Source organism: Chenopodium album, chromosome 17 (assembly GCF_948465745.1).
Source record: "Chenopodium album chromosome 17, dcCheAlbu1.1, whole genome shotgun sequence".
Lineage (NCBI taxonomy): Eukaryota > Viridiplantae > Streptophyta > Magnoliopsida > Caryophyllales > Amaranthaceae > Chenopodium > Chenopodium album.
In genome coordinates this window covers 42,575,390-42,589,032 of record NC_137850.1, presented here as the reverse complement: position 1 = coordinate 42,589,032, position 13,643 = coordinate 42,575,390, and the positions used below count along the sequence as shown (strand labels likewise).

The following is a 13,643-nucleotide window of genomic DNA, read 5'->3' as shown; positions in this document are numbered from 1 at the left end:
TAATTAAAAAAAAAACTCTAATGTATTATGTGGGAAAACATTTATCAAACACAGGAGTTTGTTAGACCTATGAAAAATTATTTGACACTAGTTTGACTTTTTATGGTCCATTTTGCCAAGTTAACCTATTTTGATCACTAGCCCATAATAGAAACCAAATGTAATCTTAAAAAAACTACCTTAAGAATTATTTTAGTTATTAGTATGGCCTGTTACTTGTAAATTATCCACAACTTATCATAGAATAAAATTAGAAGGCTACTAGATTACTTATCGAAGTTTATTGTACTCATGATAACATAATTGCTTGCTACATAGTGTGATACAATCACAAGAGATAGAAATACAAATATTTAATACAAAGACCGCCATGACATTGGTAACCACCGGAGAATATACCAATCAACAAAATCAAAACAAGCTTGACGCCAACGAGGGTTGATGTGCAGGATTGCAATCGTCGCTAGAAATATAGTTGCACACGACATTCCAAAGCTCCATAAGAAGTCTTCTACAAAAGTTTCGTCGTGGTCTCCATCTTCGTCTTTGATATGAGAACGAGGCGGCAGTGCTTGTGTTTGATTGTGCAAGTCACTTCCCGGGAACCCAAATAGTCCGGGATTTCCAAGATAGTTCTGCTCATCAAAACTACCAAACTGTCCAGACACAGGCACTCTTCCAGTCAAGTTGTTGTACGACACATTGAAAATCTCCAATGAGTTGAGCTCAACAAGTTGGGAAGGAATGTTGCCATTCAAATTGTTGAAGGAAAGGTCTAGGCTCTCAATATTTTTCATATTGGAAAAGCTACCCGGGATGGGCCCTGATAAATTGTTATAGGACAAATTGAAGGAATGGATATGTTCAAGCTCACCTAATTCTGGCGGAACCAAACCCGTAAGTTTGTTGCACGATAAATCTAACGCTGACATGGTTAGTTGGTTGTCTTCTGTAAACGTGAGATAATCATTCTTTACGAGGACTTTCACATTGTCTTGAAATGTATAGTTATGAATTGGATTAAAATCAACTGATCTCTTTCCAAATGACAAATTTTTGAAACATGCTGGTACCTCTCCAAATAGGTTGTTGTGTGATATGTCTAATATGTTTATATTAACCAACTCACACAACTGTAAAGGTAATTTGCCTTGTAGCTGGTTACCACCTAGTTGGAGTACTCTCAAGTGTTGGAACTTACTCAGCCACCATGGGATGTTTCCCGTAAGATGATTATCCACTAGATCAAGTGTAATTAGCTGTGAGAAATTTGACAAGACATCCGGCATTGACCCCCTCAGATTATTCTTGCCTAAATGCAAATATTGCAGTGACAAATGGTTGTAGAATGAAGGTATTATTTTCCCAATGAAGTTGTTGTCCGACAAATCTAAATATTGCAGTCCCAACTTGCTTAATTCTATAGGAATGTGGCCTTGCAAAGCATTATTCGAGACTGACAGAAATGTTAACCCGGAGAAATTACCAATCCAATATGGAAGCCTACCGGATACCTTGTTGTTGGAGATATCAAATATTTGCAAAGAACTTGAACATTTAATAAGGGCATCCTTGATTTTCCCACCAAAGTTATTGTTGTTCAACTTAAACCAAGTTAAAGAAGATAGGTTCACATGGTTTGGAATTACATCTCCTTGCAAATTATTATATGATAAATCCAAACCTCTTAAGGAGCTTAAATTACTGAGCAACCTGCTTGGTAATTCTCCCGAGAAGTTATTGTTGGACATATCCAATTCATCAAGATTTGTCATCCGACTGATTGAAGATGGAATTTGTCCTTCAAAAGAGTTCTCTGCCAAGTCTAATGTTTCAATATTGGGAAGCACAAAACCAATAGTTGCAGGTAGCTCACCACTAAACTTATTGTTTGAGATTGATAACTCAGAAAGTGGTTTTGTATGGTTAGGAAGCTGAAGATTTCCAGTAAGAGAGTTGTTATTCAGGAATAAAGATTGAAGTTGAGAATTATTGGTGAGCAACCAAGTTGGGAAAGATCCAACCAACTTATTGTCGGAAAGGTTAATGACACTCAGATTGTATTGATATGACAAAAATTTGGGAATAGTACCAAGTGGCTCATTCAACCTGCAACCACTTAAGTCTAAGTATTGCAACTGAAAAGTGGGTGTCCATAAAGTATCTTCTGTTTGGACTTGTAATAATTTATTTCCTAATAGAGATAAACCCTGAAGCTTAGAGTGGTTGGCCAAAGAATGCATGGAAAATTTGCCCTCAAAGTTGTTATCTGAGAGAACCAAGTGTTGCAGGGACTTAAGATTTGACAAGTCTGGTAACTCCTGACTTAAATTGTTATCAGAAAGATAAAGAGTCTGTAGGGATGTCAAGTTGCTAATACAAGGAGGTATGCCACCCTTGAAATTATTGAAAGAAAGATCCAAATACTGAAGATTCCTTAATCTACAAAGCCAAGTACCTGCAAGTATTAATTGATTTACGATCAAGTTTAGGAATTTAACTAAAATCCAATCCTTTATATTTTCCACTAATTGCCAGGTTTAGATTCTATGCCTAACTTTGTTTAATATATTCCCATTGATTATAAGTTCACAATGTGAGAAGCAATTCAAGTAAGCTGTACAAATTATGTGATTACTTATTTTTTTAAGTTGGAAAATAACAAAAATACCACTAATGAAACTAATACATAATTTTAATATGTTACAACTTTTGTCGGTGATGGATCAAAACCAAATTGGTCCTATTGGTCTTATTAATTTCTCATTGATCATAGATTTGTATATATATATATAAAAAAAGGAAGTACTTAATTGAAAGAGTTGTGTGTTAAGCCATAGATGGGGACTTACCTTGGATGTCACTAGAAAAATAATTGTTACCCAAATCAAGTACTCGTAGCTTCCACAAATTTGACAATTCTGTAACGACGAAGAAGACCCAATAAATAGGAAGTATACATTATATAAATAAATGAATACACACGGTGGTTTTTTGTGTGGTTGGCCACACCATGTGGTCGGGGTTAGAATTACTTGTTTAGGGGTTACTCATTTCAGAGTTACTCAGTCGGTCAAGGATTGCTTATTCTGGGGTTACTCAGTCAGTTAGCACATACGTTTTTGCCAGTGATATAGTAAGGGGTTACTCAGCTGGTTAAAGGTTACTTATTCTAGGGTTACTCAATTAGTTAGCGCGTTTGTGTGAGAGTAACCCTTGACCGACTCATTAACCCCTGAAAAAGTAATCCCTGACCGAGAAATCCTTAACTGACTGAATAACCCTTGAATAAGTAACCCTTGACCGAGTAACCCCTGAATAAGTAATCCCGGTTACATAGTGTGACCAACAACATATAAAAATTTGTGTAATAAATGTGGCTAGTATTATTAAAATAGGAAATACTTTTGTATACACCCGGTTTACACAAATGTTAGTGTACATCCAGTAGTATAAGGGTAACTTTTAGCTAATTTTAGAATAACTTTTTACCTTTTTTTTGAAACTTTAAAAATAATACAATTTTTATATAAATAGACAATAAAAAAAAGTTTGGGAAATTCTCAATTGTGCTCACAAGTTTTTTAATTTTCTTTTTGGTAAACAACAAAAACTTTAATTATCTTTAATTTGGTACTCATGTATATTTTCGTTATTAATTCAATGGTGATATTAGTTAATCAATTTAATCATTTATTAACCATGGTTAGTTTTGTGTATTTTTTTAATAATTAATTATTTTTAAAAAAATTAAAAAAAAAATACCCCAACATCCTCAGTCACTCCCCCGCCAGCTGCCACTCTGCCAGCCCCAACCAACCCTGTCCCCTCAGCGCCAGTCGTGATAGACCACCCTGCTTCGGCGTCAGCGCCGACTCTCCTCCCCTGTTCCCATGTCGTGACACCGGAAACCCCTTAAAACAGCCTATGCCCCAATCACCCAATCCCCCTCCCCTTGTCGGGTGACCCAACTACCCATTCCCCTTTCCATGCATTCCCCTCATATTCCACTCCATTATCTGACCAACCCCCCGCCGACTAAAACCGGCTAACCCAAAAACCCACAACCTCCTACCTGAAACTATCTCGCAATCGCCTCCCTCCTTAAACACTCCCAAAACCGCATCGTCGTTCAACTCAATTGCTCCAAACCCGATCATCTCGCTACTTGACTAATTCCTCCGATTACCTTCAAATCTGGCACATAAATTCAGATTCCAACTCTTTTGAGCTCAAATCTCTTTTGAATTCGATTTAGGCTAATGGGTTTATAGGGTTTCGGCCGACAGCAGGAAAATTGGGTGGTGGTTTTGGCTTAGCGGGAAGGGTGATGGTCAAGGTGGTGATGGAAACATCAGCGCCGCGAAAAAGAGAGGGAATGACTAGTGAGGTTAGTGCCGGTGCCAGTGTCGTGGGTAGGCAAGGGTTGGGCTGGTGTAGGGGAGGGGGGAAGAAGTGTGTGGTGGTTTTTTTTTAATAGGGGTATTTTAGGCATTTCACTTCTCTTCATTTTAAAACATTAACCATGGTTAATATTTGTGTAAAATACTTAACTAATGTTACCACTAGATTAGTTTTAGAAATTATAGATTACCAAAGATAATTTAATATTTAAGTGTTTACCATTGAGAAAAAAGAAAAGCTGATGAGTACCATTTAGAATTTCCCAAAAAGTTTTATAAAGGTAATTTAATTACATTCAATCACTAATAATTGATTTTTAGTCATTTAAAATGTGATTTTTTTTTAATTTTTTTTACTAATAAAGCGTAGATAATTTTTATTTGTATTGGGTTATTCTTATGCATATTTGAATTGGTATTCATTTAAGGGGTAACTTTTGATTACTTTAGACTATATCTTATGATGGATGTAAAATAATTATTGTGCACCCATTTTTTTTTTTTAAAAAAAATGTGTTAAAATATATACTCCCTTTGTTTTTTTTTTTTTTTTTTTGGACATTTTGTGAAAAACTACTTTATAAAACACTTTTTTTTTTGCGAAAAACTGCCTAATTAAAAAATGTTGTAAAAAACTACTATATAGAAGGGTAAATGTTGTAAGACACTTCCATTAGTTGGAAAGTCGCCGTTGACTTTCATTTACGGCGTTAACCACATCACATGACTTTTAATTCACCCTTTCCCTCCTTTTTTCTTAATTGGCACGTGACATTATCAACGCTAGAAAATAAAAGTTAACGATGATTTTTGACCCAGGGTAGTCTCTTACAATATTTATCCTTTTATAAGGTAGTTTCTTACGATATTTTTTTTATTAGGTACTCGCAAGTGTTTTATAAGATAGTTTTTCAGGTAGTTTCTTACAATATTTTTTTTATTAGGTACTCGCATATAAAGTGTTTTATAAGATAGTTTTTCACAGAATGTCGTTGTTTTGTTTTAAATGTCCAATTTTAATAGGATACATATCCTAATAATATAAAATTTTGTGAAGAATAATACTCTTTAGATATTATTCACATATATATAAATTATATTTTCATTAAAAGTTAATATTCAAAAATCATAAATTGAAAAGATTATAACAAGTTGGTATTTAGCTATCCATCTCAAAGACTAGTTAAAAGATGTGTAACATAGAAAAAAGCTTCAATTGAAACGTGCAATTACCTTGGTACAATGGGAAGCTGGATTCATTCAAACTAGTATCCAAGAGGCTCAATGTCCTGAGTGAAGTGAGATCACTTACAGAGATGTGGCCACTCCCTAAATTGTTGAAATCCAACTTCAATACCCGTAGATTCTTCAAAGTGGAGATATTTGTTGAACCTGATCAGAATGACACTAGAATTGTTAATTACTAACATATGCACTACTTATACAAAACATAATGCTATATTATACACTTTATCTTTATATATTGCAATGCAAAAAGAACCAGAAGATATGATAATACCGTGATCCTCTACCAAGCCGTTGATGTTATTATTCGACAAGTCGAGATATATGAGTTGGCTGAAAGGACGAAATAATGTCACATTGAATAGCCATGGCTTTTTCATTGCATCTTCATCATCTCTCTCCACCTTCATGTCGAGGAATAGCTTGGTAACACGTCCAGAGGATACATTGCAGCGAACCTCAGACCAATTGCAACAATTAATCTCTTCGGGGTTGGACCATGGTATTGGAACAATATAATTTGAATTTGGGTTTGAATAATTTATATTTGGGTTTGAATATGAAATCATATATGCCTTAAGATCAAGTAAAGCAAGGCGCTCTTCTTCTAAACAACATTCTACATGACCAAATTGATGAACTAGAAAGGGTGTTACCAATAGTAGTAACCATATCAGGTATTTTTCTACTAATTGCCACTTAATCATCATTATTATTTCTAACACAGAGAATTAAGTTCAGACTCTTTAGTTTTAACTTGTGAATTTATGACTTTATATAAAGGGGTCTATATTCTATAAGCTAAGCACAGGCTGAAATTAAGTCAACTAGTGAGTCAATAGCATAATGCATGCTAAATTGCTAATAACGCAACTCCGTATAATTTTTTGCCAAACCTTGCATTACCTTGTCAACTTGTTTTAACTATACCCTTTTTCTATATGGGACTAGGACTTTGTTGTTATTGTTGTTTTTTTTAGCTTGCTTCATTAAGTATAGAATAGTGGATTAAAATTATTATTATTATTTTTATAATTTTTTGAAAAATATGTACGTATTGTAGTTGGATTAAAATTTTCAAAAAATTATATTTGCGTTGTAGATCTTAGAAGACTAACTAAGTCCATATTATAATGTGAAAAAAATGAATCAATCTGATATTCTTTATCATTAAAATAATTTGATAGTCATATTTCAAAGAATAGTGTAAGAACATCCCAAAAAAATATTATGTTTTTACTGATTATTGGAAATCGTTAAAAAAATTATGAAAATAATTATATGGTGAAACGATTCAATAATTGAGAAAAATAATGGGGCACATAGGGTGTCTTAATATTATAGTCAGGTTGATGTGAAAAAGGAGAAAATATTTTTTTAAAAAAAATAAATCTCTCAAGACTTTGACAAGTCAAGTCATGGATTATTAAAATAAATTTCAAAAGACTTTGGCCATTTTAAAGTCATGTAATTATATTATTGTTCAACAAAAGAACAAAAACCGATTGCGATTGATTTAGTATTCATGTAATTGATAATTACTACACATACATATTTACCCTCATATCTAAGTTAGAATATAAGGAATGAAAAGATGGAGGGATAAGTGATGGAGGTTTGATTCCTCACAGCCCTCATTTCTGTAACAGGGTGGGAGCCCCCTCCCTCTATTTTACCGTTTTAAAAAAATCCAAGTTAGAATATGTGGTTCACAATTACTAGCTAAACTCCCTAATACGTTAGTAGTTGCTACACGAAATTGAAATCCATTCATCATTTAAGCCAAAGCTTTCTTCATTGAAAGTCCAGTCAGTATTCAGTACAGTAGTCATTAAATAAAATATAAACAAATAAAATTAAGGTTTAAATTTAGTTGAGTCAACTTTTTATGTACTATTAAGTCAATGCAAAAAAAATAAAAACAAATTTATAAAAAAAAAATGAGTACAAAATGCAGAAGCTGCTTCATCTTATAATTAATTTTCCAGTCAAATTGATCTGTTTTGTGGAATAATAATAGTTATTTTTCAGAAAAATCGCTTTTGAGTAGTCTAAATCAGTAATTAAGGTAGTGTGAAATGTTCTTAAAATTCCACAATTTGGCTGAACTTGAATTTACAAGTGGCTTAGCTTAAAGAGGCCCAGTTGAACTGGTCTTCGTCTGCATGTTATTGATTTTACATCACATAACAATAAATGGCGAGGAGTTATTGACCATGCAAATATGCAATGCATTGACAATTTCACATTGTTAAGATGTACGAAATACGACAACGAGTAATATATATACCAAATATACGAAGTGCTTTGTACTCCGTATATGAGTCAGGATAACTACTCGTAATTTATAGGCCAATGAAGAGCTATGCCTATTTGACACTACACATTAGTTTGTCCTTTTTTTTTGTTTATTTTTACCAAGTTTAACTCCTACTTTGATCACTAGCCCAAATTAGAAACCAAATGTAATTTTGTAAAACTAACTTAAGATTTGTTTAAGTTATATTATCATGCTAAACGCCCAAACATTGACTTATTCTTGACATTTTTTTCCCATCACAAAATATGAAAATAGTATAGTGCACCCGGGTGCACCATGCGGTGCACCATGCGCATGGTGCACCCGGAAAGAACATTAGACATATTTTAAAAAACATGGACAAAAAAAAAAGAACATGCTAGTCTTTGAAAAAGAACATACCTGTGTTTGGCAAAAGAAACATGTTTGTGTTTGACAAGAACATGACATTATAAAGAACATAAAGTGTTTACAAAAAGAACATGTTATTTTTCATGGTTATTTGGGTGGTTAAACGTGTTTGAAAAAGAACATCATATTGACAAAAAAGAACATGTTCGTATTTGACAAAGATATAGGTGATCATTGGACGGACCGGGCCAAGGTTAAAAAATCAGCTCACTTCTCAAGTCCGACCAAGTTTTGGCTGAAGTTTTTGTGCCCAAACTTGCCCAAAATGGTCCGGCCGTGCGGACTTTTCGTTTTGAGTATAAAAAATCAACTAAAATGCATAATAATGCAATCCCAAACCCGCCCAAAAAGTAAAATTTATGGGCCGGGTCCGACCGAATTAGGGGGTGAAATTTTTTTGCCCAAACCCGTCCAAAATCAAGCCGGGTCGGTCTAACTTTGATCACCTCTAACCAAATAACATAAAGTCTTTACAAAAAGAACATAATAATACAATAAAGAACATGTTCTTTTTTCTAGTTACTCGGGTGATTGATTTTTTTTTTTTTTTTTTTTTTAATATACATACATTAAAGAACATATAGTTCAAACTCAAAGAACATATTAATCAAATTTAAAGAACATATTATGCTCACGTTCTTTATAAATATCTATAATGTTCTTTTTTTCGCCCATGTTCTTTTAAATATACCTAATGTTCTTTCCGGGTGCACCAACCATACATTACACAAAATACAAGCAAGTGTAAGCAAATTAATGTGAATGCCATGCCGTATAGGATGGTATTATTAGACTCATTGAGAATTTAAAATAAATCTCCGATAGATAAAATTGACAACCATTTGAGTATAATATAATTTTAGACAAATCCTATATAAAATTAAACCCATTTCAAAGTTTAGGCAAAAGTCTTATTAATCTAAAAAAAAAATCTTTTCTTAATACGTCTTGTGATGAGTTAGTTTAGACCACAGCCAACAAGCTTAAGCGATTTTTTTTTTTTTTTTTTTTTTTTTTTCAGATTCATAAAATAGTATAGAATTTCACGAAACTATTTCAAAAATAAAAATATTTTCACTCATCCACTGTCTAGTCCAAGTAGTAATTGTTTCAACTTTCAAACAAAACTAATTATGTCCATATTATAATGTGCAAAAATAAAATGATCATATATTTACCCTCATAATATTATGATAGTTATATACTACCTCCGGTCCAAATTACTCGCAACTTTTGAATATTTTATATCTCATAAATAATACCCCAAAGTTGCGAGTAATTTATACCGGAGGTAGTATTAAACGACCACTATAAAAACATCTAAAGAAGTGTGTGTGGCAAGTTGTCCTTAAACTCCAATCATAAACTTCAAACATTATTACAAGTAAGTCTCATAAGAAGGAAATACAACATAATCACTCATTACGGCGGTACAAAACTTTTAGAAAAATACAGAGTAATTTAATACAATAACCGCCATGACATTGGCAACCACCAAAGAATATACCAATCTACAAAATCAAAACAAGCTTGACGCCAACGAGGGTTGATGTGCAGAACTGCAATCGTTGCTAGAAATATAGTTGCACAGGACATTCCAAAGCTCCATAAGAAGTCTTGTACAAAGGTTTCGTCCTGGTCTCCATCTCCACCGTCTTTGGTCAAAGAACTAGGCGGCATCACTCGTGTTTGATTGTGTAAGTCACTTCCCGGGAACCCAAATAGTCCTGGGTTCCCACGATAGTTACTCTCATCAAAGCCACCAAACTGTCCGGACACGGGCACTCTTCCAGACAAATTGTTGTACGACACATTGAAGATCTCCAATGTGTTGAGCTCAACAAGTTGCGAAGGAATGTTGCCACTCAAATTGTTGAAGGAAAGGTCCAAACTCTCAATATTCTTCAAATTGGAAAAGCTACTTGGGATGGGTCCTGATAAATCGTTATAGGACAAATTGAAGGATTGGATATGTTCAAGCTCACCTAATTCTGGAGGAATCAAACCCGTAAGTTTGTTGCATGATAAATCTAATGCTGACATAGTTAGTTGGTTGTCTCCTATATAGGTGAGATAATCATTCTTTACAAGGACTTTCACTTTGTCTTCAACCTCTCTGTCAACAATTTCATTAGGATCATCAGATATCTTTCCAAATGATAGATTTTTGAAACATGGTGGTACCTCTCCGGATAGGTTGTTGTGTGATATGTCTAATATGTTTATATTAGCCAACTCACACAACTGTAAAGGTAATTCACCTTGTAGCTGGTTACCACCAAGTTGGAGTACTCTCAAATTTTGGAACTTACTCTGCCACCCTGGGATGTTGCCCATAAGATGATTATCCGCTAGATCAAGTGTAATTAGTTGAGAGAAATTTGATAACATATCCGGCATTGACCCTGTAAGATTATTCTTGCCTAAATGCAAATATTGCAGTAACGAAGGGTTGTAGAACGAAGGTATTATTTTCCCAATGAAGTTGTTGTCCGACAAATCTAAATATTGCAGTCCAAGCTTGGTTATTTCTATAGGAATGTGGCCTTGCAAAACATTATTTGAGACTGAAAGAAATGTTAACACGGAGAAATTACCAATCCAATATGGAAGCCTACCAGATACCTTGTTGTTGGAGATATCGAATAAATCCAGAGAGCTTGAACAATTAACAAGGGCATCCTTTATTTTCCCACCAAAATTATTGTTATTCAACTTTAACCATCTTAAAGAAGGTAGGTTTATATGGTCTGGAATTACATCTCCTTGCAAATTATTATATGATAAATCCAAACCTCTTAAGGAGCTTAAATTACTGAGCAACCTGCTTGGTAATTCTCCCGAGAAGTTATTGTGGGACATATCCAATTCATCAAGATTTGTCATCCGACTGATTGAAGATGGAATTTGTCCTTCAAAAGAGTTCTCTGCCAAGTCTAATGTTTCAATATTGGGAAGCACAAAACCAATAGTTGCAGGTAGCTCACCACTAAACTTATTGTTTGAGATTGATAACTCAGAAAGTGGTTTTGTATGGTTAGGAAGCTGAAGATTTCCAGTAAGAGAGTTGATATCCAGGATCAAATACTGAAGGTGAGAGTTATTGGTGAGCAACCAAGTTGGGAAAGGTCCCACCAAGTTATTGTTGGAAAGGACAATTTTAGTCAGATTGTATTGAAATGACAAAAAATTGGGAATAGTACCAAGTGGCTCATTCAACCTGCAATCACTTAAGACTAAGGATTGCAACTGAAAAGTGGGTGTCCATAATTTATCTTCTGTTTGGACTTGTAATAAGTAATTTCTTGATAGAGATAAATCCTGAAGCTTAGAATGGTTGGCCAAAGAATGCATGGAAAATTTGCCCTCAAAGTTGTTAAATGAGAGATCCAAGTATTGCAAGGACTTAAGATTTGACAAGTCTGGTAACTCCTTACTCAAATTGTTATAATGAAGATCAAGAGTCTGTAGGGATGTCAAGTTGTTAATACAAGGAGGTATGCCACCCTTGAAATTATTGAAAGAAAGATACAATTTCTGAAGATTCCTTAATCTACAAAGCCAAGTACCTGCAAGTATTAATTGATTTACGATCAAGTTTAGGAATTTAACTAAAATCCAATCCTTTATATTTTCCACTAATTGCCAGGTTTAGATTCTATGCCTAACTTTGTTTAATATATAAGTTCACAATGTGAGAAGCAATTCAAGTAAAGCTGTACAGATTATGTGATTAGCTGATTACTTTTTTTTTTAAGTTGCAAAATAACAAAATAATTTTTGTTGGTGATGGATCAAAACCCAAATTGGTCCTATTGGTCGTATTAATTTGTCATTGACCATAAATTTGTATATATATATATATATATATATATATATAAAAGGAAGTACTTAATTGAAAGAGTTGTGTGTTAAGCCATAGATGGGGACTTACCTTGGATGTCACTAGAAAAATAATTGTCACGCAAATCAAGTACTCGTAGCTTCCACAAATTTGACAATTCTGTAACGACGAAGAAGACCCAATAAATAGGAAGTATACATTATATAAAGGATATTTTGTGAAAATTTACCTTTTAAACTTTGAATTTTGCGAAAAACTATCCTAAAAACAAAATGTTGTAATTAACTACCTTATAAAGTATAAAATGTTGTAATTGACTACCTCCCACCGGAATAACACATTTGATTTTTATTTTTCGGTGTTAACCATGTTATGTGAGGGTCACATGACCCTTTAATGACTTAATTCCCCTTTTCTCCCAAATTTTCCCGCTTTATACCAACTCTTTTCCTCTACAAAATGTCTTTGTTTGGTTTTAAATGTCCAATTTTAATAGGATACATATCCTAATAATATAAAATTTTTGTGAAGAATAATACCCTTTAGATATTATTCACATATATAAATTATATTTTCATTAAAAGTTAATATTCAAAAATCATAAATCGAAAAGATTATAACAAGTTGGTATTTAGCTATCCATCTCAAAGACTAATTAAAAGATGTGTAACATAGAAAAAAGCTTCAATTGAAAGGTGCAATTACCTTGGTACAATGGGAAGCTGGATTCATTCAAACTAGCATAAGAGATGCTCAATGTCCTGAGTGACGTGAGATCACTTACAGAGATATGGCCACTCCCTAAATTGTTGAAATCCAACTTCAAAACCCGTAGATTCTTCAAAGTGGAGATATTTGTTGAACCTAATCAGAATGACACTTGAATTGTTAATTACTAACATATGCACTACTTATACAAAACATAATGCTATATTGCAATGCAAAAAGAACCAGAAGATATAATAATACCGTGATCCTCTACCAAGCCGTTGATGCCATTATTCGACAAGTCGAGACATATGAGTTGGCTGAAAGGACGGAATAATGTCACATTGAATAGCAATGGCTTTTTCATTGCATCTTCATCATCTCTTACCACCATCCAGTTGAGGAGTAGCTTGGTAACACGTCCAGTGGACACATTGCAACGAACCTGATACCATTTGCAACAATTAATCTCTCCGGGGTTGGACGATATATCTGTCGAATAATTTGGGCTTGAATATGAATTCATATATGCCTCAAGTTCAAGTAAAGCAAGGCGCTCTTCTTCTAAACAACAATCAACTTGACCAAATTGATGAAATAGAAAGGGTGTTAACAATAGTAGTAACCATATCAGGTATTTTTCTACTAATAATTGCCACTTAAGCATCATCATTATTTCTAACACAGAGAATTAAGTGCATTAACTCTTTATTTATAACTTGTGAAAGATATG

The 13,643-nt window shown here is 33.6% G+C and overlaps 2 protein-coding genes across 2 annotated transcripts; both read right to left on the bottom strand.

The window, feature by feature from the left end:
• Positions 1-240: 240 nt before the first annotated feature.
• Positions 241-6,456, bottom strand: LOC145589774 (uncharacterized). Its single transcript, XM_081646460.1, has 4 exons — positions 5,923-6,456; positions 5,637-5,795; positions 2,853-2,921; positions 241-2,458 (listed from the first exon to the last, which is right to left on the bottom strand). The coding sequence occupies exons 1-4, from the start codon at positions 6,356-6,358 to the stop codon at positions 354-356; spliced, it is 2,769 nt and encodes a 922-aa protein (XP_081502586.1). The 5' UTR covers positions 6,359-6,456; the 3' UTR covers positions 241-353.
• Positions 6,457-9,691: 3,235 nt separating this feature from the next.
• Positions 9,692-13,643, bottom strand: LOC145589773 (uncharacterized). Its single transcript, XM_081646459.1, has 4 exons — positions 13,172-13,643; positions 12,908-13,066; positions 12,293-12,361; positions 9,692-11,927 (listed from the first exon to the last, which is right to left on the bottom strand). Exons 1-4 carry the CDS (start codon positions 13,581-13,583, stop codon positions 9,820-9,822), a joined length of 2,748 nt encoding a protein of 915 aa, XP_081502585.1. The 5' UTR covers positions 13,584-13,643; the 3' UTR covers positions 9,692-9,819.

Excerpts from the sequence above, each read along its gene's own strand:
- LOC145589774 (XM_081646460.1), bottom strand. The coding sequence starts at position 6,358 with ATGATGATTAAGTGGCAATTAGTAGAAAAATACCTGATATGGTTACTA. Across the intron at positions 5,796-5,922 it reads CGGCTTGGTAGAGGATCACG|GTTCAACAAATATCTCCACT; the intron begins GTATTATCATAT and ends CATTCTGATCAG. Across the intron at positions 2,922-5,636 it reads CAGCTTCCCATTGTACCAAG|AATTGTCAAATTTGTGGAAG; the intron begins GTAATTGCACGT and ends TCGTCGTTACAG.
- LOC145589773 (XM_081646459.1), bottom strand. The coding sequence starts at position 13,583 with ATGATGATGCTTAAGTGGCAATTATTAGTAGAAAAATACCTGATATGG. Across the intron at positions 13,067-13,171 it reads CGGCTTGGTAGAGGATCACG|GTTCAACAAATATCTCCACT; the intron begins GTATTATTATAT and ends CATTCTGATTAG. Across the intron at positions 11,928-12,292 it reads TTTTTCTAGTGACATCCAAG|GTACTTGGCTTTGTAGATTA; the intron begins GTAAGTCCCCAT and ends TAATACTTGCAG.